This window comes from Cornus florida, unplaced genomic scaffold (assembly GCF_030987335.1).
Source record: "Cornus florida cultivar Cherokee Brave unplaced genomic scaffold, ASM3098733v1 CherokeeBrave_3.0.0_Hap2_Chr01, whole genome shotgun sequence".
Lineage (NCBI taxonomy): Eukaryota > Viridiplantae > Streptophyta > Magnoliopsida > Cornales > Cornaceae > Cornus > Cornus florida.
Window position 1 is genome coordinate 109,590,248 of NW_026775571.1, and position 25,212 is coordinate 109,615,459.

The window sequence follows — 25,212 nt, forward strand, 5'->3', positions numbered from 1 at the left end:
GAAAGACTTGGTGTAAATAAAGTCTGCAGATTAAGGAAGTCATTATATGGCCTCAAACTGTCCTCAAGGGCTTGGTTTGAACGCTTTGCCAAAGTAGTAAGACGTCACGGATATTGTTAAAGTCAAGCAGATCATACCATGTTTTATAAACACTCGAAAGAAGGTAAAATTGCTATTTTGATTGTTTATGTGGATGGTATTATCTTGACAGGAGATGATAGTGCCGAACTGAAAAGACTAAAAGAAAGGTTTGCTGATGAATTTGAGATCAAAGACTTGGGGGCGTTGAAGTATTTCCTCGGAATGGAGTATGCTAGGTCTAAGGAAGGTATATTTGCCAATCAACGCAAGTATGTATTGGACTTGCTTGGAGAAACGGGTATGCTTGGTTGTAAAACAGCGGAAACACCAATGGTACCTAACACAAAATTACAACCTGCTAAGATCGAAAGTGTAGTGAACAAGGAACGATATCAACGACTTGTTCGAAGGTTGATTTATCTGTCTCATACACGACCGGATATAGCATTTTTGGTAAGTATGGTTAGTCAATTCATGCATTCGCCTGGACCGGAGAATTTTGAAGCAGTTTACAGGGTTCTGAGATATTTGAAGGGGACTCCTGGAAAAGGTCTACTTGTTAAAAAACGTGGACATCTACAAATTGAAGCCTATACCAATGCAGACTGGGCTGGGAGTATAACAGATAGGAGATTAACATCCAGATACTGTTCCTTTGTTGGGGGAAACCTTGTTACTTGGCGAAGTAAAAAACAAAATGTGGTTGCTAGAAGCAGTGCAGAGGCAGAATTCAGAGCAGTGGCTCATGGTATTTGTGAAGTTATGTGGATTAAAAGATTGTTAGAAGAGCTGAAGGCTTCAGATTCGCTGCCCATGAAGTTATACTGTGATAACAAGGCAGCACTTTCAATTGCCCACAATCCGGTTCTTCATGACAGAACAAAGCATGTAGAAGTGGATAAACACTTTATCAAGGAAAAACTTGACAGTGGGCTGATTTGTATGCCATACATCCCAACTGCCTACTAAGGGGCTGCACAAGAAGCAATTTGACGCTTTAATGGGCAAGTTGACTATGGAAGATATCTTCAAGCCACCACCGCGTGCGCGCGCGGGGGGGGGGGGGGGGGTGGGGGGGTGGTTATTCTTTAGGTTTACCTATAAATAAGGCATGGCTATAAGTTTCACTATGGCTCATGGCAGCCATTGTTGACCTGTTTATGTCTGCAGCAGCTGTTTTGGACATTAGGGTCTTTGTATTGCCTATATATAGATGGGCAAATGTATTGTCTCTGTAGTTTTTGATGAATATTGAATCTTGAGCTTTGAATTGCAGATTTCATCTCCCTCAGATTCTTCCTCTCTCATCTCTTCTTCACTCTCTCTTCCCTTTCTTCTTCTCACTCTCTTTCTCTCTTCTGGATTCTACTTCTCACTCTACTTCACTCTCACTACTCTCTTCTACATCTGGTTCTACATCACTTCTCTCTTCCCAGTCTACTTGTGTTCTACATCATTTGGTATCAAAGCTTTTGTGTCTTACATCAGAATCACTAGAAGAGATGTGATAAATAATGAACATGTGAGGGGAACATTAGGTATAGCGCCTATAAATGATAAAATTTGGGAAAGTAGACTGAAGTGGTATGGTCATATTCAACAACGTACACTTGATGATGCACCTATTAAAAGAGGAAGAGTTATTTGTTTAGGTGAGCGATAAAGAGGCTGACCAAAGCTTGTGTGGGATGAAGTGAATTAAAAATGACTTAAAAACTTAAATTTAAGAGAAGACAGCGTGTCTGATAGGAAAGAATGGAAAGAAAGAATTCATGTGGTCGACCCCATCCATATGGGATAAGGGCAAGGATGATGATTTTGATTTTATGAAGCTGCTTGTAGTTTGTTCATTCTGTAATATAAGATAGCAGTCCTCATTTTTTGATTTTCTAGCATAAAGTCATTTAGATCAGGAAATTTCCCAATTAGAAATCTGAAAAGTCATCAATATTAGCATTAATAATTAGTCTAATGGGGGTTAAATAATCAGAAGTTAAAAGCTCAATGTAATAGTCATGTTGTCGTTTAAAGGAATCAATTTATGATGAGTATCAATTTGCCTTGTACCAATACATTTTTCTGTTATTTAGCTTCTTATGTAGAATGTAGTGAATGAGCTTCGTAAATTATTTTGCTCTATTTTTTCTGTTGCAGATGGGTGCTCTTTGCATGTTAATTGTGGTGGCAATGATCTGCGTAATCGTACTGTTTTGTATGAAGGAGATGCACATGTTGAAGGTGGTACTGCAAAATATTTTAGAAACAGTAATAGTTACTGGGGATTTAGCAGTACTGGGGACTTCTTGGATGATGATAATTACCAAAATGCACGTTATACTGAAGTTGTGGCATCAACAAACATCTCCGAATTTTATAGGACCGCACGTCTTTCTCCTCTTTCACTTACTTATTTCCGTTATTGTTTAGAAAATGGGGATTACACTATTAGTCTGCACTTTGCGGAAATACAGTTCATAGATAACAATACATTTAGTAGTCTTGGGCGCCGAATATTTGATATTTATATTCAGGTAATTAGTTTTATCAATGAACATATATATTTCTATTAAGCCACAAAAATCCTTAACCGAACCTCTTTGTCTCTCAGGAAAAATTAGTTTGGAAGGATTTCAATATTAAAGATGAGGGTCATGGGGCGCAAAGGCCAGTGGTAAAACAATCTAATGCTAGTGTGACAAATAATATGTTAGAGATCCGATTTTATTGGACTGGGAAAGGGACTACACGCATTCCTGATAGAGGAGTTTATGGCCCTCTTGTATCAGCTATTTCGGTCGATCCGAGTAAGTAATTCACGTGTCTTCTTTATTGTAACTTACTATTCTAATAGACATATATGTATACTGGGTCTGATTTGAATTACATGTGTACAGTTTTTTTTTTTTTTTTTAATCGGAGGAGACATGAAAATGTATTAAATTATCCATGCAGAATCATATATACTAATGAATCATTGTGTAGGTCCACATAACATAAGTTGTACTATTATTGTGGCCAATTGAATTACTCCCTCTGTCCCAATTTAAATGTCATGTTTTGGGAACCATGACTCACATTTTGTGAGTCACGGTTCCCAAAACATGACAATGTGAGTCACGGTTCCCAAAGCATGACATTTAAATTGGGACGGAGGTAGTATTAATTTGAAAGACATAAAAGGTTCATTTAATGATAGATAAAAAATGGAAATAAACTATACTATCAAGATTTATCATGTCAAATAACTAGCGAGTTAGTAGTGAATATAGGTGAATAAAGGGTCAAAGGTTTAAGGGAAATAGTGTTTCATATCTTAAGCCCCCTAATTCGAGATAAGTAAACTAGAAGGAATGGGTATTGTTGATGCTGCAATTTGTTATGTAGCTGTCACTTGTCACTAGTCATGTGCCACATGTACAAGAATGTCAACATCACACAAGAATGTCAACATCACATGCCACTTGTAAACTGCGAACACAGTTACCCACGCTACCTCGTGGTTTAATTCAGTTTTGTATACTCAGTATCTTTAAACCTTCAATAAATTGAATTCCTCTAGGATAGATTCACAGCCAATTTTGTACAATGTTCAGTGATCCATGATTACTTATCATATTTATGTTCATATTGGTCATGATTAAGGTTCTTTTCTTTTCGAAAAAAAGTCACATCTACTTTACTGGAAAATTGAGAGAAGAAAATAGAAGATCCGCATATGGAAATCCATCAACATTTTTAATATATCCCATTTTTATTCTTAAATATTAATGGACAATCTCAATCTTAATCTCAAAAATAATCATCATCTTATTACATTTTTACATCTTCTTGATTGAGCCTCTTTTGGGGCCCTTTAGTGAGTATGCTTATTTATCGAAAAGAAAAGAAAGAAGGGAAAAGGAAAAGATAACAAACATGATGCTTATACTTGACATAAAATTAGACATACTTGAAGTATTTACATCTTTAAATAAATAGATATCCTTAATGCAAATTTTTAGAAAAAAATAGATTAGAGTTTCACATAAAACAAAATACACCCATTAAGTAAATCTCTAATCAATTTCATAATTCCTATCTTTTATCCAACACTAAACTATTGTATCCGTTTCTTGGAGCTGTTGGATCGCCTGAGGATTGTGGAGGAGGATTCAGATTGTTGGTCATGGGTTGCAAACTCCTAGGGGCGGTTTGAGGTGAGGTCTATCTTCAGGTGTCTCTCGTTTGATCCTGGAGTTCGTTTTCCTTGGAAATCTATTTGGTGTTCTAACGCTCCTCTCAAGGTGGCTTTCTTTGTGTGGTCTTCGGTTCTGGGAAGGATCTTAACCCAGGATAATTTGAGAAGAAGAAGCCAGGTGGTGGTCAATCGTTGTTATATGTGTCTTCGTGATGAGGAATCAGTGGATCACCTTCTCATTCATTGCTCTTTGGCTAGAGAGTGTTGGGATTTGATGCTTGGCTTATTTGGTTTTTCTTGGGTTATGCCAGGATCCGCTAGAGGGTTGATTGAGGCGTGGAGAGGTTGCCCTGTGGGGGCTCATTGTCAGGATGTGTGGAGGGCTACGCCGCTTTGTGTGTGGTGGTGTATTTGGCTTGAAAGGAATAGGAGATATTTTGAAGGAAAGGCGATGTCGATTTCGGTGCTTAAATTCTCGATTCTTTCCACTCTTTTTTGTTGGGTTTCAAGGAGAGATCATCGCTCAATGGAGGAGATTGTTGACTTTTTGGCCTCCTTGAAGGCTTGAGGCCTTTGTGGTCTTTTGTATTTTTCTTGGGATCCGCTCCCCTTTTGAGTGGTTTTTAATAAAATTTTATTTATCAAAAAAAAAAAAAAAAAAAAAATGGAATATCTAGATCACAACTGAAGTAATTCGGTAAGTTCTGATAACTTTACAAATTATACTCATTTTACATTTTGGCTTTCTTATTCAAGCCGAAACCACAATAGGAGGTTTCAAGAATCCACTTTTTATCTTCCTCGTGGTTTCCATGATAACAAGTTAGAGGTGTTCCTTATTATTTTTAAGAGTGATCGGATTGCTGTGTATTCTTCCTGGTATCATAATATGGTTGATTATGTGAAGTGTCTGCCTATAGGGTAAATCCATTTCAGTTATGATGGGTGATTTATTGGAAACCTTGGTATTAAGGCATCCTTAGAGATGGTGTTTGGAGAGCTGCCATTCTTAGGTGGCGCTTACTTTGCTATTAAGGCAGAAATGGTGAGGAAGTCTCATCTATGGATGTACTCGACATTTCTTGGTAGAGGGTGACTCAAAGATGGGTTTAGTTTGGGTGAAAGCTTGGTCCCTTTGCTCTTGGAGATATGGTCATTTTCTAAGAGAGATTGTTGGAAGAGGGAAACTGGTGGTTTTTTAGGTTCCAAATCATTATTGGAACTAGTGGTTTTGTGGATTTATAAAGCAGCTTTTTCTTTCTCTAGCACATCTTGAACTAATGATTAGAGAAAATTCATTAACTTGGATTTCTGAAGAGGGGAAGAGAAGGGAAAGAGCTGTGCACAAACTAATACAATGGATTGTGTGTGCGCGTGCTTCCATGTTATTCCATCATGCATTCATGTCTAAATTGATCCTCAAAAACAAATGTTCTCTATGTAAAATCTGATGAATCTATGTTTGCTTTGTTTTTGGCTGTGTTCATGTCTTCTGTTTTCTCATTAGCATACTTGTTTGGGTTTGTTTATTTGGGCAGATTTCAAAACTTGTTCAGCTGGTGGAGGCAAAAAGAACGTAGCTATTTATGCTACCGTTGGAGTTGTAGCATTTTGTATTATTTTCGTAATATTCATTATCCTTTGGTGGAAAGGCTGTTTCAAAGGTGGGAAAGGAAGAGGAAAAGGTAAGGACTGTCCAAATGCTAAGCAATACTGCAATAGCTTTGAATGAAAGAGAATAAAACTATGTGTGCGCTTACTCTTGATTTAGTTCCATTTTTCAGTAATATATCCACAATATTTTCAAAGAAATCGTATTGAAGGTCTTGAGATAAAATAAAATAAAAAATCTCTTATTTTGGTTCTTGGTTGTTGGAAGAATGTGCTCCTTTATATAAATACTGTAATCAATCCCATAACATGCACGTTTTGAGTGTCATACCTGAATCAAAATTATCTGAGATGCAATAAAATGAGAATTCTGTAGTGAGGTTGTTATTCTGGCTTTTATAGTATATGTGAACCAGGCCCCTCCACCCTGCTGCAATAAAAAGGAAAAAAGAAAGAGAAAAAAAAAATCATGGTGCAGAAAGATAATATAATGAAAACAGGCCTGTATCCTTCCTGCAAATAGAATCAGATATCAAATATGATTTAAACCGAGATTTGTTGTTTTTTTTAAAAATTTTAATGGATGTCGTACAAAGGAAAAGCATTGTAGGCTCATGATCTATTTTCTCCTCAATCAGATTTTGCAGGGCTAGAGTTGCAAACGGTTTCGTTTACTTTAAAACAGATTAAGACTGCCACTAACAACTTCGATTCTGCGAACAAGATTGGAGAAGGTGGTTTTGGTCCTGTTTACAAGGTATCTAGCTACCCATTTCTGATATCATCTTTGGTTTTAAATTATATGCAAGGATTTTAAGTAAAAACTGGAATGCAGGGTCTTTTACCTGATGGTACCATAATTGCAGTGAAGCAGCTCTCCTCTAAATCTAGACAAGGAAATCGTGAATTTTTAAACGAGATAGGCATGATTTCTTGTTTGCAACACCCAAATCTTGTTAAGCTTCACGGGTGTTGTATTGAAAAGGATCAATTATTGCTGGTATATGAGTACATGGAAAACAACAACCTGGCCCGTGCTTTGTTTGGTAAATGCGTTTTTTCTATTTGGTGACTGTATTTTGTATGCTACTAGTAAACTATGCTTTTGTAATTGTCATTCGATTTTCTGTAGCAATATTTTAAGTGTTTGATGATGTTTTAGCTTCAGAGAACAGTCAATTAATACTGGATTGGCCAACAAGGCTTAAGATCTGTATTGGGATCGCTAGAGGTTTAGCTTTTCTGCATGAAGAGTCGAGATTCAAGATTGTTCACAGAGACATTAAAGCTACTAATGTGCTACTTGATAGAGACCTCAACCCTAAAATATCTGACTTTGGATTAGCCAAGCTTTATGAAGATGAGGAGAAGACCCACATTAGCACTCGAATTGCTGGTACCATGTCAGTCACCTTGTTCTTGTTCTCTTCTTATTTGTATCCTGAGCATTCATAGCATTCAGTATAAATATCTTTTGGTGTTGAATTACGTTGCAATATTGTCTTGCAGAGGATATATGGCACCGGAGTATGCATTATGGGGTTACCTGAGCTACAAGGCAGATGTTTACAGCTTTGGAATTGTAGTTTTGGAAATTGTTAGTGGAAAGAACAACAACAATTACATGCCAAGTAACAATTGCATTTGTCTTTTTGATTGGGTACTCATGAACTCTTATCTCTGTTCATTTCATTTTTTCATTTCTTTTAAATATTATTATTTTTCCCAGAAACTGTTGCACAAAAGCTTGCGCTATTAAAACTGAAAATGCGGGTTTCAGTCTAAGGACACCCATTTTATTATTATTATTATTGTATTATATCTGCACTCAGTTTCTCTCAGAAATCCACATTCATGAGACTCGAACTATTAATGCCCAATTTATTCTTCTTTTATGCCAGTAGAAAGGCTAGCATGAACCTCACACTGTGGACATTAAAATCTTGCTAACTGGTTATTTCCTTTGAAGTCCTTTATTTGGTTCCGAAACTGAAAAATAAGGAATTTATGTTGTAGGCTTGTAGCTTACAACAAAATGGAAACCTATTGGAGCTTGTCGATCAGAAGTTGGGGTCTCAAGTCAACAAAGAAGAAGCAGAAACAATGGTCAAAGTAGGACTCTTGTGCACAAATGCATCTCCTTCACTTCGACCTACAATGACCGAGGTTGTGAACATGCTTGAAGGACAAACGAGCATTCCAGAGGTTATACCAGATGCAAATACATATACTGATGATTTTAGGTTTAAAGCCATGAGAGACTTTCATTGAGAGAAGCAAAGGCAAATTTTCAGTGGCAGCCAAACCCAAAATTCAACAACTGTTCGAGAGGAGATAGGCTCTTCCTCTACTTGTACTGATGAAATTCACCCGAGTACAGTATCTTACTGATAATGCTCGATGATATTCTTTGATGGCATACCTACCTTACTTGTGCAGTTCTCCTTCTCCTTGGCATTGGATGAAAGATACTGCAGCTCCTTCTCCAGGTGCATCCTTTTACTGTATTTTATTTATTGGATTCTATTCAACAAGGTTGCAGCATCACATGTCGTACATTATTTTAAATTTTAGATTTACATGAGGGGAGGAGTATTATGTGGAATAGGGTTCTTTCTTTTTTTTGGTAAATGGGTTCTTTCTTCTTTCTAGGTGACAATTTGTGAATTTAGTCTCAGAATTTTGTCACACCAAATATACAGAATTTAGAATGCTTTTTGTATATTGCATAGTGATGTTATTTCGACAAAACTTCATCTTGTGTGTCACTTGGCTTACAATTTACAAACCACACAAAACAAGAGAACAAAATATGATAACAAGGGTTGGACACTTGAGGTGCTCCAAACACTCCTAAAAACATGATATTTGAGATCATATAAAAATTAGTTGGATTTCTCGTGGGATTTTATTTTAAATCCTTTCGATTCCTTTACATTTTCTAAATCAAATTCCTGAAAGGATTTGATTTCAAAACGGTGTTAAATTTCACGGAACCAACAATCCAATTGAGCAGAAACAATTGGCTAGGGTTTTGTTGAATATGTGAGTGCGTGCTTATGTCATCATGATTGTTGTTAATTGTCTATTGATCTTGAGTAGCATGTTCTTGGAGCCAAAGGTGTTGCCTGAGGATGGCTTTGGTGGTTGAGTGTATGTAAGAGTGGACATTGACAATGACGTCACCCCAAATTTCTAGGGTTTCTCGAGATTTTCATTGAGAGATTGCACAGGAACTCTCCATTTTTGTTAGATAAGATAAATGTCTGTATATACTTTTCCCCTAAATATATACTTCCAAGCTAATCATGCATAAAGGGCCCCCCAAAGCATAAATAACCAACCAACCAAGGCAGTCTTTTACCTATCAGGTGGAACAGTTCATGCAGATGTGACGTAAGTCACAGTTGCAGAGCGGAGCGAATGTGAGAGTGGGTGAGAGTGGCAAAATATAAGTTATACGTAGTGAGCCATGAACAAGAGTGTGTGCGGAGCGCGAGAGCGAACGCCCATTTTAAAAAATTATGTGACTTAGGATGTGATATGTCTTGCTGATATACTAAGTTGCTGAGTAAATCAGCATAACTTTCAATCAAGAGGAGGTTATTAATATTTTTACGGAAGTTAAAAGCAAACAGACACGCCCTCATTAGGTCCCCAACGATTCTTTCATCACCCGTATTTTGCCAACTTATTATTACACAGATTTTGCTACTCTAACCATTTGCAAGTTGAACAGTGAGGGAGATTCAATTGTAATAAGTGTATGATAATAAGAATAGCATTGCACTTGGTCATGCAAGGAGATCTTATAAGAAATCACACACTAAACATTTTACACTTCTAGTAATCAAACGTCTCTAATTCAAATCATTCAAAATGTCTTTCTTGACATAAAAATTAAAAAAAAAATTACGTCCAATAGGATTTGAACCTATACCAACGGTTTAGAAGAACTGTTTCCTATCCATTAGACAGAACATAGAAAAACATTGTTTTTCTGTAGGATGGAGGAAGAATACGAAGAAACTACTGCATTTTTTTTTTTCCCTATCTATGCAATTCTCTAGGCTACCTTGTTCTCACCATTGTTTCATTACTGAGGAGCAAAATCGATTCGATGGAGATCCTGGGCACAAGTGAAGGAAGAGCCATTTCGTGTTACTTAGGATGAATCAAACGTCTGAGTGTCACTTGAGCTCTGGAGTTGCAGCTCATCATACTTGCCTCTGAGAGCTTCGAACCTTGATTCATCACCATAGATATTTGGATCTGCCACTAAATTCTGAACCTTGATACGACCCTCAAGCATGCTTACTACTGCAGGCATGGTAGGCCTAAGTGCGGGAGATGGATTAGTGCATAACAGTGCTACTTGTATCATTCTTAATGCCTCTTCTTTGTTGAAAGTGGAACCCAGTTTTGGATCCAATAACTCCATTAGATTTCCTTTTTGTTGTAAAATGAAGGCCTGAAATAAAAAGAGAAGCCAGTAAAATACCTCTAATAAGTGTACCAATCATGACTCATACAAACGGTATCTATAATTTAATGAATAGGTAAACAAAGAAATTCTTTTGATTTTCTGCCCTTTTTGAACTGTAAAAATTCAGATATCAGCAATTCTTTTCATTTCAGTGTAGAGTGATCTCAAAATCAATATTTAGAACCATGCAAAGCAAACAAACTGGTTTTTAAAACTGTTAATCAAATGCATGCAAAGAAGTAACCGATATTCTTACCCAATCAAGAAGACAGACATAATTCTCATCAGGACGATATTTTATGTTGTTCTTTCCACCAACAATCTCCAATGCAACAACTCCAAAACTATACACATCTGCTTTGTAGGTCAAGTAACCCCATAATGCATATTCTGGTGCCATGTATCCTCTGCACAACAAAGATTGTTCTGTTAGCTTCTATTTTACTATTATGAGGTTTTATGTACAACAAATATGTCAATTAAAGTGGGACACACCACCATATACTTCTACCGGCAGTTGGAAAATCATTCATGAAATTTATAAGGCTATCAAAATATGGTGAAAAGTTCATTAATTCATATATCATTCACATGTGATACCCTCCATTATAAAAGCAGAGCTCCCTTTCTCCGTCAATGCTACCATGGGTTAGCTAAGCATTTATTCAGGCAACTTTGCATGCTGACTATCAAGATATAGATGACCATCTCCGATTGTTCAACATTTTCGTATGAAAATCATTCAAGAATGTCAATTTATGCAGCTAACAACCTTTTCACAAGTATGCTTGCACTGCTAATGCAGAAACCTAAAGTAAACTTTGTTTATGTGGAAAGATTTTGAAAGCTGCCCTATTTTGGTTACTTTTAGGACAGCAACCAACCATGTAATTTCAGCCAACACCATTCATGCATCATTCATGTTCTCACATAGGTCATTCGGAGATGAAATAATATAATTGATGCCTGTATTTAGGTGGCATTTTAAGATGCACAGTTCTAGGAAAATGCAACTGTGTTAAAGAGTATTCTTGAAGGAAAGAGTGAATTGGAAACTCACATGGTTCCAGCAATTCTGGTGCTAATGTGGATGTTCTCCTCTTCGTCAAGCTTGGCCAAACCAAAGTCGGATATTTTAGGGTTAAGATCCCTATCAAGCAGTACATTGGTAGCCTTGATGTCTCTATGAACCATTTTCAATGTAGATTCCTCATGGAGGAAAGATATGCCTTATGCAATGCCAATACAAATTCTTTGCCTTGAAGGCCAGTCCAATTTCAATTTCCCTTCCTTTGGACCTCCTCTTAACATTGATAGTACAATCAAAAGAATTCTACTGTGTTGATTGTTGGTAAATGGTAGTCATATTGTTTGGTTACTTATTCTTATTCAGTCTAATTAACGTAACATACATATGACAAAATAAAAACTACTTACCAAACAAAGCACTGGCGAGGCTATTATTCTCCATGTATTCATATACCAATAGTAATTGTTTACGTTCAGTACAACATCCATACAATCTTACGACATTAGGGTGCTGTAAACCAGAAATCATGCCTATTTCATTCACGAATTCACGATTTCCTTGTTTTGATTTGGAAGAAAGTTGCTTAACAGCAATTACGGTACCATCCAGTAGTATGCCCTGCAATGTTCTCCAAATGTCATAACCACGGGAAAAAAAAAAAAACACACACACACACACACACACAAGAAAAGAAAAAGGGCTCAATATATACCTTGTAGACAGATCCAAAACCACCTTCTCCTATCTTGTTTGCAATATCAAAGTTATTAGTGGCGGCTTTAATTTGTCTAAAGGTAAATAATCCAGTTTGCAAGTCTAATCCTCTCAGATCTGTAGAAGAACTAGGTTAAGAAGTTGAATTGCATCTTACAAAGTAGTAATTTTGCTTTTAGCTGAATATACAAGTGCGTCTTGATTAAAAGGGCAAAGTTTTGAAAGAACTGGATCAAGATATGCATTTAGAAACAGCTTATGTCTTGTTTGATTGCAGAAAAGTTGTAGGAAACAAAAAAATCTGTAACCAACAGCACTACAGAAACCTAAACCTATTGTATATTTGTCTTAGTAATCAAATAGAGGAGAAGGAATTATTCGGAACACAAATTGAATTTTCACAACTTGAATTTTCAACTTGAGTTAGCAACTTACATATCATCAGAAATAGAAAAAGAACCATATACCATTCCTTTCCCTCAGAATTTGACATTGGCATTTTAGGATCCTAGAAAGACTAGTAATCAGTAAAGCTTAGGGTCAAGTGGGCTTGAGAAATTAAAACATACTCTCTCTTCGAATAAAGCATAAAACATTCCTTTCCCTCAGAATTTATATGCTTTATTAGTAATCAAATAAAGCATAAATAACCAACCAACCAAGGCAGTCTTTTACCTATCAGGTGGAACAGTTCATGCAGATGTGACGTAAGTCACAGTTGCAGAGCGGAGCGAATGTGAGAGTGGGTGAGAGTGGCAAAATATAAGTTATACGTAGTGAGCCATGAACAAGAGTGTGGGCGGAGCGCGAGAGCGAACGCCCATTTTAAAAAATTATGTGACTTAGGATGTGATATGTCTTGCTGATATACTAAGTTGCTGAGTAAATCAGCATAACTTTCAATCAAGAGGAGGTTATTAATATTTTTACGGAAGTTAAAAGCAAACAGACACGCCCTCATTAGGTCCCCAACGATTCTTTCATCACCCGTATTTTGCCAACTTATTATTACACAGATTTTGCTACTCTAACCATTTGCAAGTTGAACAGTGAGGGAGATTCAATTGTAATAAGTGTATGATAATAAGAATAGCATTGCACTTGGTCATGCAAGGAGATCTTATAAGAAATCACACACTAAACATTTTACACTTCTAGTAATCAAACGTCTCTAATTCAAATCATTCAAAATGTCTTTCTTGACATAAAAATTAAAAAAAAATTACGTCCAATAGGATTTGAACCTATACCAAAGGTTTAGAAGAACTGTTTCCTATCCATTAGACAGAACATAGAAAAACATTGTTTTTCTGTAGGATGGAGGAAGAATACGAAGAAACTACTGCATTTTTTTTTCCCTATCTATGCAATTCTCTAGGCTACCTTGTTCTCACCATTGTTTCATTACTGAGGAGCAAAATCGATTCGATGGAGATCCTGGGCACAAGTGAAGGAAGAGCCATTTCGTGTTACTTAGGATGAATCAAACGTCTGAGTGTCACTTGAGCTCTGGAGTTGCAGCTCATCATACTTGCCTCTGAGAGCTTCGAACCTTGATTCATCACCATAGATATTTGGATCTGCCACTAAATTCTGAACCTTGATACGACCCTCAAGCATGCTTACTACTGCAGGCATGGTAGGCCTAAGTGCGGGAGATGGATTAGTGCATAACAGTGCTACTTGTATCATTCTTAATGCCTCTTCTTTGTTGAAAGTGGAACCCAATTTTGGATCCAATAACTCCATTAGATTTCCTTTTTGTTGTAAAACGAAGGCCTGAAATAAAAAGAGAAGCCAGTAAAATACCTCTAATAAGTGTACCAATCATGACTCATAGAAACGGTATCTATAATTTAATGAATAGGTAAACAAAGAAATTCTTTTGATTTTCTGCCCTTTCTGAACTGCAAAAATTCAGATATCAGCAATTCTTTTCATTTCAGTGTAGAGTGATCTCAAAATCAATATTTAGAACCATGCAAAGCAAACAAACTGGTTTTTAAAACTGTTAATCAAATGCATGCAAAGAAGTAACCGATATTCTTACCCAATCCAGAAGACAGACATAATTCTCATCAGGACGATATTTTATGTTGTTCTTTCCAGCAACAATCTCCAATGCAACAACTCCAAAACTATACACATCTGCTTTGTAGGTCAAGTAACCCCATAATGCATATTCTGGTGCCATGTCTCCTCTGCACAACAAAGATTGTTCTGTTAGCTTCTATTTTACTATTATGAGGTTTTATGTACAACAAATATGTCAATTAAAGTGGGACACACCACCATATACTTCTACCGGCAGCTGGAAAATCATTCATGAAATTTATAAGGCTATCAAAATATGGTGAAAAGTTCATTAATTCATATATCATTCACATGTGATACCCTCCATTATAAAAGCAGAGCTCTCTTTCTCCGTCAAAGCTACCATGGGTTAGCTAAGCATTTATTCAGGCAACTTTGCATGCTGACTATCAAGATATAGATGACCATCTCCGATTGTTCAACATTTTCGTATGAAAATCATTCAAGAATGTCAATTTATGCAGCTAACAACCTTTTCACAAGTATGCTTGCACTGCTAATGCAGAAACCTAAAGTAAACTTTGTTTATGTGGAAAGATTTTGAAAGCTGCCCTATTTTGGTTACTTTTAGGACAGCAACCAACCATGTAATTTCAGCCAACACCATTCATGCATCATTCATGTTCTCACATAGGTCATTCGGAGATGAAATAATATAATTGATGCCTGTATTTAGGTGGCATTTTAAGATGCACAGTTCTAGGAAAATGCAACTGTGTTAAAGAGTATTCTTGAAGGAAAGAGTGAATTGGAAACTCACATGGTTCCAGCAATTCTGGTGCTAATGTGGGTGTTCTCCTCTTCGTCAAGCTTGGCCAAACCAAAGTCGGATATTTTAGGGTTAAGATCCCTATCAAGCAGTACATTGGTAGCCTTGATGTCTCTATGAACCATTTTCAATGTAGATTCCTCATGGAGGAAAGATATGCCTTTTGCAATGCCAATACAAATTCTTTGCCTTGAAGGCCAGTCCAATTTCAATTTCCCTTCCTTTGGACCTGCTCTTAACATTGATAGTACAATCAAAAGAATTCTACTGTGTTGATTGTTGGTAAATGGTAGTCATATTGTTTGGTTACTTATTCTTATTCAGTCTAATTAACGTAACATACATATGACAAAATAAAAACTACTTACCAAACAAAGCACTGGCGAGGCTATTATTCTCCATGTATTCATATACCAATAGTAATTGTTTACGTTCAGTACAACATCCATACAATCTTACGACATTAGGGTGCTGTAAACCAGAAATCATGCCTATTTCATTCACGAATTCACGATTTCCTTGTTTTGATTTGGAAGAAAGTTGCTTAACAGCAATTACGGTACCATCCAGTAGTATGCCCTGCAATGTTCTCCAAATGTCATAACCACGGGAAAAAAAAAAAAAAACACACACACACACACACACAAGAAAAGAAAAAGGGCTCAATATATACCTTGTAGACAGATCCAAAACCACCTTCTCCTATCTTGTTTGCAATATCAAAGTTATTAGTGGCGGCTTTAATTTGTCTAAAGGTAAATAATCCAGTTTGCAAGTCTAATCCTCTCAGATCTGTAGAAGAACTAGGTTAAGAAGTTGAATTGCATCTTACAAAGTAGTAATTTTGCTTTTAGCTGAATATACAAGTGCGTCTTGATTAAAAGGGCAAAGTTTTGAAAGAACTGGATCAAGATATGCATTTAGAAACAGCTTATGTCTTGTTTGATTGCAGAAAAGTTGTAGGAAACAAAAAAATCTGTAACCAACAGCACTACAGAAACCTAAACCTATTGTATATTTGTCTTAGTAATCAAATAGAGGAGAAGGAATTATTCGGAACACAACTTGAATTTTCACAACTTGAATTTTCAACTTGAGTTAGCAAGTTACATATCATCAGAAATAGAAAAAGAACCATATACCATTCCTTTCCCTCAGAATTTGACATAGGCATTTTAGGATCCTAGAAAGACTAGTAATCAGTAAAGCTTAGGGTCAAGTGGGCTTGAGAAATTAAAACATACTCTCTCTTCGAATAATCATTCTTTTCCGGAAAAAATAAACTGATTTCTACCTTACTATAAAATTGTGAACTCCCTAATTTGGATGATGGTTGCAGCCTACAAATAATATGTGAGTTCATTTGGTATAATACTTTAAATTGAACAGCCATATCTGCATCTGTTCTAAAAGACTCATAAGAACTATTATAATCTGTCCTACAGTGTTCCAAGGTCATCTCAATAGAATAGACATTGAAAAGTTCTGGTTATCCATTCCAAATCAATCTTCATGCAGTAGATTACACTACCTTGTTCCCTTGAGTTTCTGTTCCCAAAAACGCCTTTCCACCAAGCAATACCAAGAACTATGAGAATGAGGAATAATGCCGAAGCCACAGCTCCAACTATAATGGATATCTTCTTTTCTCCATCAGGAGGGTTGTCTATAAAAAACAAAAGCAGATAAGATAGACTGTTAAATTGCATACACTACTTCTGTCGGCATCCAGAATAATCAAATATTTGAAATTCCAATGATAAAGTTTTATTTGATAACTCAAATAAAATATAGAACTGTAGGAGAAGAAGAAAAGGCATTGAATCTTTTGTGTTTTCCCTACTTTCAAATTAGCCTGGTTTAAAATTTTCACATTCGCGTGTTGAAGTCAAGGAAAAACTTCATCATTGATATGTATTAATATTTTGTAGGTCTTCTAATACGGTAGACATGATCGAGCATTTAGCTCTAGTGTTATCTCCTCCTTCCCACATAGGAGGCTGAGGGTTTCAAGTCCCCATTGATGCAAAAGTGGTGTGTGTCTTACCTACCCAGAGAGAGAGAGAGAGAGAAAGAGTACCAATGCTTAATTATAAGAATGATTAATGAAGTCTTCACACAGCACGAGTGCACGACTTACCAGATTCCACAGAAATTGCTGACACAAGAGGGCCATAGGTTCCTCTAATAGGGACGGCTGTTGTTCCTTTCCCAGCCCAATGAAAGCGAATTTCTAAAGTTTTATCCTTCACAATTGTTTTCAATTTCTTTATAAACACCTTATCAACCCCTTGTGCTTCACGTTCAATATCAAAATCCTTCAAAACTAGCTCATTCTGTAACAAACTGATTTAATCAAACATAGTTTCGTTGCATACTAAAATTGCAGTTATAATGTTATTAACTACCTGTATATAAACATGAAACATCCGTCTTCCAAGACTCTGAAAAGATCGGTTATCTCTGAAAATTATCTCAGCAAAGTGGAGTGTCACAGTATAGTTCCCATTTGCCAAGCAACGCCCATAATAAGTGAGAGATAGAGGAGACAGGCGAGCCCTTGTGAACAATTCAGAGTCATTCATTGTCAAGACAGATACATTTTTCGCTATGTAATCTTTATCTGCCTCACGTCTCCAGAAGTCCCCAGTGGTACTAGTTCCCCAATTTGCTACTTTAGGAACAAATTTTGCTGAATTTCCTGGGTCTTCATCTGCTTCATAAGTGGTATTTCCGATAGTAATTTTTGCTCCGCCGCAATTGATATGAAATGAATATTGGTCTTCAGCAAGGAAGCAACATATCAATGGTTATAAAAAAATGATGGAGCACAAAAAGAAGACCAGAGAGAAAATTTGATTAAAAAAAAAAAAAATTACCTATGTTGTATATATGTATATTGATATTTAATAAAAATATTTTCCTATACAAAATGAAAGGTCAACCAAGTGAACTTGCAGCCTGTTTAAGTATCAACAGATAGGGCTTGAGGATGTATCTAAAATATAATTTTAAGCATAACCATCACATTGTAATTCTGAATAATATATACTTACTTTCTGAACAAGGATAATATTCCTTCAAGCACTTTCCCAATTCCCTAAATCGATGTAGTATGAGAAAAAGGTTAAGATGCAAAGTTATACATAATAAAAGCGAACTAAAATATATCGCAGCTCTTCAAAGTTCAACACAAATAAGTTAGAAGCTTACAAGTTGTTCCCATTTGAGAAGCTTCTGAACAAGTTTCTAATAAACAACGGACCAAACTTTATATTAACAGAATTAAAAGTGAATGAAGAAAAGGTATGCAGCTCAATCTCAGGGAAGCTGAAATCAAGAAGGGAAAAAGATACTTACAGGCTATCCGGACAGAAATTCGGTACAGAGTCCTCCGAAAAGTTATTGTAAGAGAGATCTATATGGCTGCACAAAATTATATTCATATTAAACTCATTTTTAAGTCCCTTAAAAATCACGGGAAAAAAAGAAAAGAAATGAAAAGATCAAGAGACATATTAGCAGAAGATTGGAATTGATCTAATTTTGGAAGAAATGTCACTTTAACAGTCTATGACCTTTTTCATAAGTAGTAGTTCAGCAGCTCATTTTTGATCATATTCATTTGGGCTTTATTTTTCTTTCTTATTACCTAAACCATCGTAAAGCAAATCCAGACCCTGCTGAATTATGTTATTGGCAACAAAATTTCCATGTGGGTCAAACATCGAGCATCCAACAATGAAGAGTAGAATCCAATTAATCTTGGATCCTTCTTCTTCTTCTTCTGTTTTTCTTTTTTCTTTTTTCTGTTCACAAGTTGCACACAGATGACAAAGCAAGCAGAACAGTAGGCAATAAGGATTGCTTCACCAATGCATGAGGCAGAAACAGCACTGGAGACTCGATCAGTGAATGAATTTTGTGTGTATATACGTATTGGCACATATCTACTGTATCCATGAATATAAAAATTAGAATATTAAACTAAAAAGAATTCAGGATGAAGAACTTACTAGCTAGGACCTCTCCCCTTGATCCACTCTGGTATAGGTCCAGAAAGCAGGTTGCTTGTCAGATACCTAATCAGTGATCAACAGTCGCATTCCAATTACATTAATATTGCAATTATTCCAATATGTAATGCAGAAAAAAACACAAGTGGCATGAACATCAAATATCTGTGAAATTCCAATATGTAATGCAAAATAAAACATAAGTGGGACGAACTTCATAAATCTGTGAGATAATCTTAATATGAAGTATAGGAAGGCTTTTTCTACATAATAAAAAGGCTTTTTATTATACTACCATTTGAAAGAAAACCAAGGTTGGAACAGTCATGCGTGGATCAACACAATAAGGCATTGCCAAACTACATACAAAAATTTACAAGGAAGACTCATGTACATCAAGAATTAATTAAATGGCAGGTTGCCCTACTGAATTTAGTTACTTACATGTCCGTCACATTTGTGAGTCCGTCAAGGTTTGGAATCTCCCCTTCCAACTTATTGAAGCTGAGGTCTCTGCCGAAAAAAAAAAAAAAAAAAAATCCTTTGTCATACTAATAAGTAAAAACCAATAACTGCACACACACACACATATATATATTACTCAGTAGACTAGTCACTAGAATTAGTATGAACTCCTTAGCTAATAACTGCATATATATTACTCAGTAGTAATTCAGAGTGAGCAATCTCTTGCATTAGACAGTTTTGAGTTTCCCTTTTTTTCTCCCATACCATATCTGTGCCAAGATTCTTAGTCTGCGGGATCTTAGCACACAGTGAAACAAGTAAAGACCACGATAGTGGATGAAATTAATCCTTTACCTCTGCATTATTGATACAGTTAGCAAATACATACAGATGTTTACTAGATTTCTAGGAAGTTCATACTAATCAAAGATGCACTTGTCATGAATGAAAAGGAAATTAAAGAATTCAGAAAACAAGAAGTAATAGAATTACAAATATTTCAACTCTTTCATTTCTGCTATATATTCAGGGATTGCATCAGATATATTGCAGCTCCTCAAAATCCTGCAACATAAACCAGATACATACAAGTATTATTGCAGGGGACTACAAATGACCATACTTTGATCATTTTTCAATGTTAGTATGCATGACTCACAAATATTGCATTCCTTTCATGTCTCCTAGCTGCGGAAAAGCTGAAACTGGATTTCCTCCATATAAGTCACTGATCCTTCTGCACAGGGAACCGGTCAAGAATAATTGCTTCCCACATTAATTATCTTTTCTGAAAAGCACCAGAGGATGTTACTGAAAGAAAATAAAAAATCTCTAGAAATGTGACCTGAAAATGTTTAACTCACAATTCGGTTAAGTAATTTAAGACAGAAATGCTAGAAGGTATGGGTCCTTCGAAACCACCAGCTTGTATCTCTCTGTTGACAAGAAGTATCAAATGTGTAAAACGCACCAGAAAAAGCAGGTTTCAGAGAACTAAAATGGGCTGTTCAGTGAAATTCTAACTTTTTGTAACTCTAATTTCAGATAACTGTTTGAGGAAAGTAGCAACTGAAAAGAACTTTTGAACTACTTCTTTATTTTCTGTTACCTAAGAACAAAAGTATTCTTGTAAAACTGAACAATGTATACTTTAACAGTTAATACTTACAACATCCGAAGTTGTTTCCAACTTTGGAAACTGGGTAATTTTCCAGTAAAGTTGTTGCCGCTTAACCTACTGCATTAGAGAAGAGTTAAGATTACCAAAACATCACGGTGCATTTGGGAGCACCGAATCGGAGCATTGGAATTGAAAGAGGAGAAATTCCGATTCAGTGCTACCATATGAACTCTTATAACCAATGAGCCATTTGTCTAGATCATATGAACTCTCCTCCTCAAATGGGAGGTGGAGTGTTCAAGCCCTGCTAGGGTAAGGCTAATATTGTGAGTGTGCGTGTTTGCTTGAACTTTTAAATAAAAAAAATCCCTTCAATTCATATGATTACAACATTATATAGGCCATTAATACACTCACAGTTCTGTCAATTTGGTTAGATTGCTGAGCTCCATTGGCAACTCTCCCGTGAGATTGTTATCATTGAGAATTCTACATTGACCAAAGGTTACAAAAATTATGCAATTAGTTAAAAATCTAGAATAACTATACATATATATATATATATGAGAAAGGACTGACAGATTCACCAAGTTGGGCAGCTTCCCAAGCTCAGCTGGAACAGTACCACTAAATTGATTTATCTCTAAGCTCCTGAAAATTAAATTTCCATCATAATTACAGTTTCTGTTTGTTTGTGTGTGAGAGAAAGTGTGTTTGTGTACATACAGATAAACGAGAGTTGTAATGTTTCCCAAGTAGGGTGGGATGGGTCCTGATAAGCGGTTGATAGTAAGAGACCTACATGCAGTATTTTGACACTAATTAATTCAAGAAAACAATTAATCAATTAGTGTTTGGCTAAAATCTTATAGTCAGATAAACCATAAATTTCAGAAATTGCTCACATATATTCCAATTTGGTAGAAGCCCATTCCTGGGGTATTGTACCACTGAGATAGTTGCGAGTGAAATCACTACAAAGAGCACAATATATTTTCAAGTTAAATACAAAATATACATGTATATGTGTATATATATATATATATATATATATGTATATAAATGGACTAATTCTTCTTACATTGTCTTGATGTACGGTAACTTTACCAAAGATGGCGGTAGCACACCAGCAAGGTCCTGCCCTTTAAGAAATCTGTTTTTCAAAGAAACAGGGGCTCGAATTTTAGTTTGAACATATTATACAATCCTAGTCAGCATATATAGTAAAAAAATACTAATATTAAATAAACAGAGATTCACATTTACCAACATTATTCTTAGTTAATACTTTCTCATTGACTCCACCATTGAAGAGCCCACACGTCACCACATATATAATAAGAATTTCATATTGTGACTAACAAGTGGCGTAGACTATATACTAATAATAATATATACAGACACTTTTACATACTACTATAGTACTCCCTCTTGATGGATTTTAGTAAATGTAAAAGGAGAATGAACAAAGAATTTTGATTTCTTTTTTATTAAGTTTAAGCTAACACAAATTCACGATAAATAGATACATATATATATATATATATATATATATATATATATCAAGCGCATACATGCTAATGACGTGGCATACGCCATTAGGAAAAGAGCAATTGCAGTTGAGAGTGTTGTTATGAATGAGTGGTGTTTCGTTGGGTCTTGGTGTTTGCCAGTTCGAGTTCCTGGTATCACAAGGGTTCAGCCTGAAATCCCAATCTTTTTTCCCCAATTGTGCAGCTATTTCCCGAAGAGCATTCACTGCAAAATCAAAATTCATACAATTAAGGTGAACAAACCATCTATTTAATTTGCACCAATAATACTTGAAGATCCAAACAAAGTTGCAAGTTAGAACCTAAATGAACACCTTAACACAGTTATATATATATATATATATATATCATATTTTCTGGAATTTCACTCCAAGAAAGAGAAAAAATTAACTATTAGAGAAAAAATTGAACTTACAAGGAATATTAAAGTAAACTAGCGAGATGGATTTATTTTATAGTAAATCAGATTCATATGTGATATTGCTAGAACTCTATGATCAAATCTTGAAAACTTGGATTCCAATATATTTTTGAGTTCAATATCATTGTTAGCAATCATTTATTTAAAAGTTTAAAAAACTTATGTAGTGCAAGTACAAGCATGGTCAAACTTCCTATATGTATGATTAGTGTGTGAAAAATATGTAATAAAACTATGAACAAATTTAAGGAGAAGGAAAAAAATTGTATATGTTAACTTGAATCTCAAAATGGAAAAGACTGAATGAAATAAAAATGTAGAAGACTTTCTTACTTTCATCCTCAGGAAGAGTCCCATTGCTTGCTTGAGCTCCACTTGCTCCAAAAATACATATTAGTATAAGCAAGATAAGCCAAACAAATATGGTGCTAGGCATCTCCTCCTTGATTAATTCCTTGAGCTATACATACGTGAATATATATATATATATATATATATATATATCCAACAATTATATTGAAGAAGGTGACTTGTGGGACCAGCACTCTTATTAAATAAAGTGGAGAGTTGGTGTTAGTATAATGTATAGTAATTTGTATGCAAGTCAAGCTACTTGTTTTTGACAAAGGAATTAATTTATTTAATTTATGGTTCAGGTCATTTTCATTCTTGTTAAAGTCATTCATGCAAATCAAGACTCTGCAATCAGTGCTATATAAAAAAATTATTATTGAAAACGAAACATTTGGCCACTATTTTATTTCTACTTGCATATAATGGTTCATACTATATATATATATATATATCAGTCAAATCAATTCGTTTAAGGTTGTGGAGATGAGAACAATTCACTCATGCTGATGCTCTGTTAATGACTATTAAAATAATGTAGCATTGCTTTCATAATGAAAATAGTGAAGTCATTGTTAAAGTCATTGTCATGAGGTTGGTGTCAATCAAATCAACGCGGTTAGGGGTGTGGACGTACATAACGTACATGTGGCTCCACACCCATGAATTCAGCTGTGCACAGCCACTCGTTCAACCATTTGGTTGTTTGTTTTATGTTTCCATCCCTCAATAATGTTTTGTCTCCCACCCCCAGTAGGAAAGAAGTGAGATGAAACGTTTTATGTCAATATTGATTCTCTATATCTTTTAAGATTTTTGTCATTTATTATTGTTTCAAGCATTAAAAAGATAAAATGGTTAATATGTTAGATAAATTTGAATCTCAAAAAAAGGAGGTGTAATTTAAATCACATGATGCGGGAACTGGAATAAGAGCAAATTCGAGAGCGGGAGCTACAAGGCAGCAAAATTAAATAACAAATAGTAAAAATTTGAACGAAAACGTGAACAAAATATAGAAGTGAAAGCGCGCTCAAAACGTTAAAACGGTACTTGTTGAAAAAAATTATATTATTTTATTTTATTTTTTTCCCGAATAGTTGTAGCGAGGGATAGGGTTTTGGTAGCAATCAAATTAATAGGATGTCATGAGGTTGGTGTCAATCAAATCAACGCGGTTAGGGGTGTGGACGTACATAACGTACATGTGGCTCCACACCCATGAATTCAGCTGTTCACAGCCACTCGTTCAACCATTTGGTTGTTTGTTTTATGTTTCCATCCCTCAATAATGTTTTGTCTCCCACCCCCAGTAGGAAAGAAGTGAGATGAAACGTTTTATGTCAATATTGATTCTCTATATCTTTTAAGATTTTTGTCATTTATTATTGTTTCAAGCATTAAAAAGATAAAATGGTTAATATGTTAGATAAATTTGAATCTCAAAAAAAAGAGGTGTAATTTAAATCACATGATGCGGGAACTGGAATAAGAGCAAATTCGAGAGCGGGAGCTACAAGGCAGCAAAATTAAATAACAAATAGTAAAAATTTGAACGAAAACGTGAACAAAATATAAAAGTGAAAGCGCGCTCAAAACGTTAAAACGGTACTTGTTGAAAAAAATTATATTATTTTATTTTATTTTTTTCCCGAATAGTTGTAGCGAGGGATAGGGTTTTGGTAGCAATCAAATTAATAGGATGTCATGAGGTTGGTGTCAATCAAATCAACGCGGTTAGGGGTGTGGACGTACATAACGTACATGTGGCTCCACACCCATGAATTCAGCTGTTCACAGCCACTCGTTCAACCATTTGGTTGTTTGTTTTATGTTTCCATCCCTCAATAATGTTTTGTCTCCCACCCCCAGTAGGAAAGAAGTGAGATGAAACGTTTTATGTCAATATTGATTCTCTATATCTTTTAAGATTTTTGTCATTTATTATTGTTTCAAGCATTAAAAAGATAAAATGGTTAATATGTTAGATAAATTTGAATCTCAAAAAAAGGAGGTGTAATTTAAATCACATGATGCGGGAACTGGAATAAGAGCAAATTCGAGAGCGGGAGCTACAAGGCAGCAAAATTAAATAACAAATAGTAAAAATTTGAACGAAAACGTGAACAAAATATAAAAGTGAAAGCGCGCTCAAAACGTTAAAACGGTACTTGTTGAAAAAAATTATATTATTTTATTTTATTTTTTTCCCGAATAGTTGTAGCGAGGGATAGGGTTTTGGTAGCAATCAAATTAATAGGATGTCATGAGGTTGGTGTCAATCAAATCAACGCGGTTAGGGGTGTGGACGTACATAACGT

The 25,212-nt window shown here is 35.4% G+C and overlaps 2 protein-coding genes and 1 pseudogene across 4 annotated transcripts in view; 1 reads left to right on the forward strand and 2 right to left on the reverse strand.

Moving 5' to 3' along the window:
- The window catches only part of LOC132313427 (probable LRR receptor-like serine/threonine-protein kinase RFK1), a 35,854-nt gene extending 27,263 nt beyond the window's left edge, over positions 1-8,591 (forward strand). Inside the window, exons 18-25 of one of the 2 annotated variants that reach the window (XR_009483426.1) lie at positions 2,236-2,612; positions 2,690-2,885; positions 5,797-5,943; positions 6,508-6,626; positions 6,705-6,915; positions 7,032-7,265; positions 7,379-7,529; positions 7,886-8,022. Coding sequence is in view for 1 of the 2 variants with exons in the window: in XM_059812189.1 (XP_059668172.1) it covers positions 2,236-2,612; positions 2,690-2,885; positions 5,797-5,943; positions 6,508-6,626; positions 6,705-6,915; positions 7,032-7,272; positions 7,379-7,529; positions 7,886-8,140 (1,697 nt within the window). In the remaining variant the exon portion in view is untranslated. Of the gene's footprint in view, positions 1-2,235; positions 2,613-2,689; positions 2,886-5,796; positions 5,944-6,507; positions 6,627-6,704; positions 6,916-7,031; positions 7,273-7,378; positions 7,530-7,885 lie in introns of both variants that reach the window. The other variant, XM_059812189.1, reaches the window with a different exon arrangement.
- Positions 8,592-9,710: 1,119 nt separating this feature from the next.
- Positions 9,711-12,737, reverse strand: LOC132313436 (probable LRR receptor-like serine/threonine-protein kinase At1g53440; annotated as a pseudogene).
- A 514-nt stretch (positions 12,738-13,251) lies between these two features.
- On the reverse strand, positions 13,252-23,023 carry LOC132313414 (probable leucine-rich repeat receptor-like serine/threonine-protein kinase At3g14840). 2 transcript variants are annotated; one of them, XM_059812167.1, is made up of 24 exons: positions 22,874-23,023; positions 22,141-22,324; positions 21,648-21,719; positions 21,472-21,540; positions 21,293-21,364; positions 21,146-21,217; positions 20,984-21,055; positions 20,615-20,683; positions 20,310-20,381; positions 20,105-20,182; positions 19,939-20,010; positions 19,423-19,491; positions 18,979-19,044; positions 18,323-18,388; positions 18,176-18,211; positions 18,019-18,062; positions 17,371-17,744; positions 17,103-17,298; positions 16,494-16,628; positions 15,636-15,754; positions 15,331-15,541; positions 14,954-15,191; positions 14,150-14,300; positions 13,252-13,878 (listed from the first exon to the last, which is right to left on the reverse strand). In XM_059812167.1, the coding sequence occupies exons 1-24, from the start codon at positions 22,974-22,976 to the stop codon at positions 13,573-13,575; spliced, it is 2,946 nt and encodes a 981-aa protein (XP_059668150.1). In that variant the 5' UTR covers positions 22,977-23,023; the 3' UTR covers positions 13,252-13,572. The 2 variants fall into 2 exon arrangements, with proteins under 2 accessions (XP_059668150.1, XP_059668159.1); XM_059812176.1 differs by lacking the exon at positions 20,615-20,683.
- Positions 23,024-25,212: the final 2,189 nt, after the last annotated feature.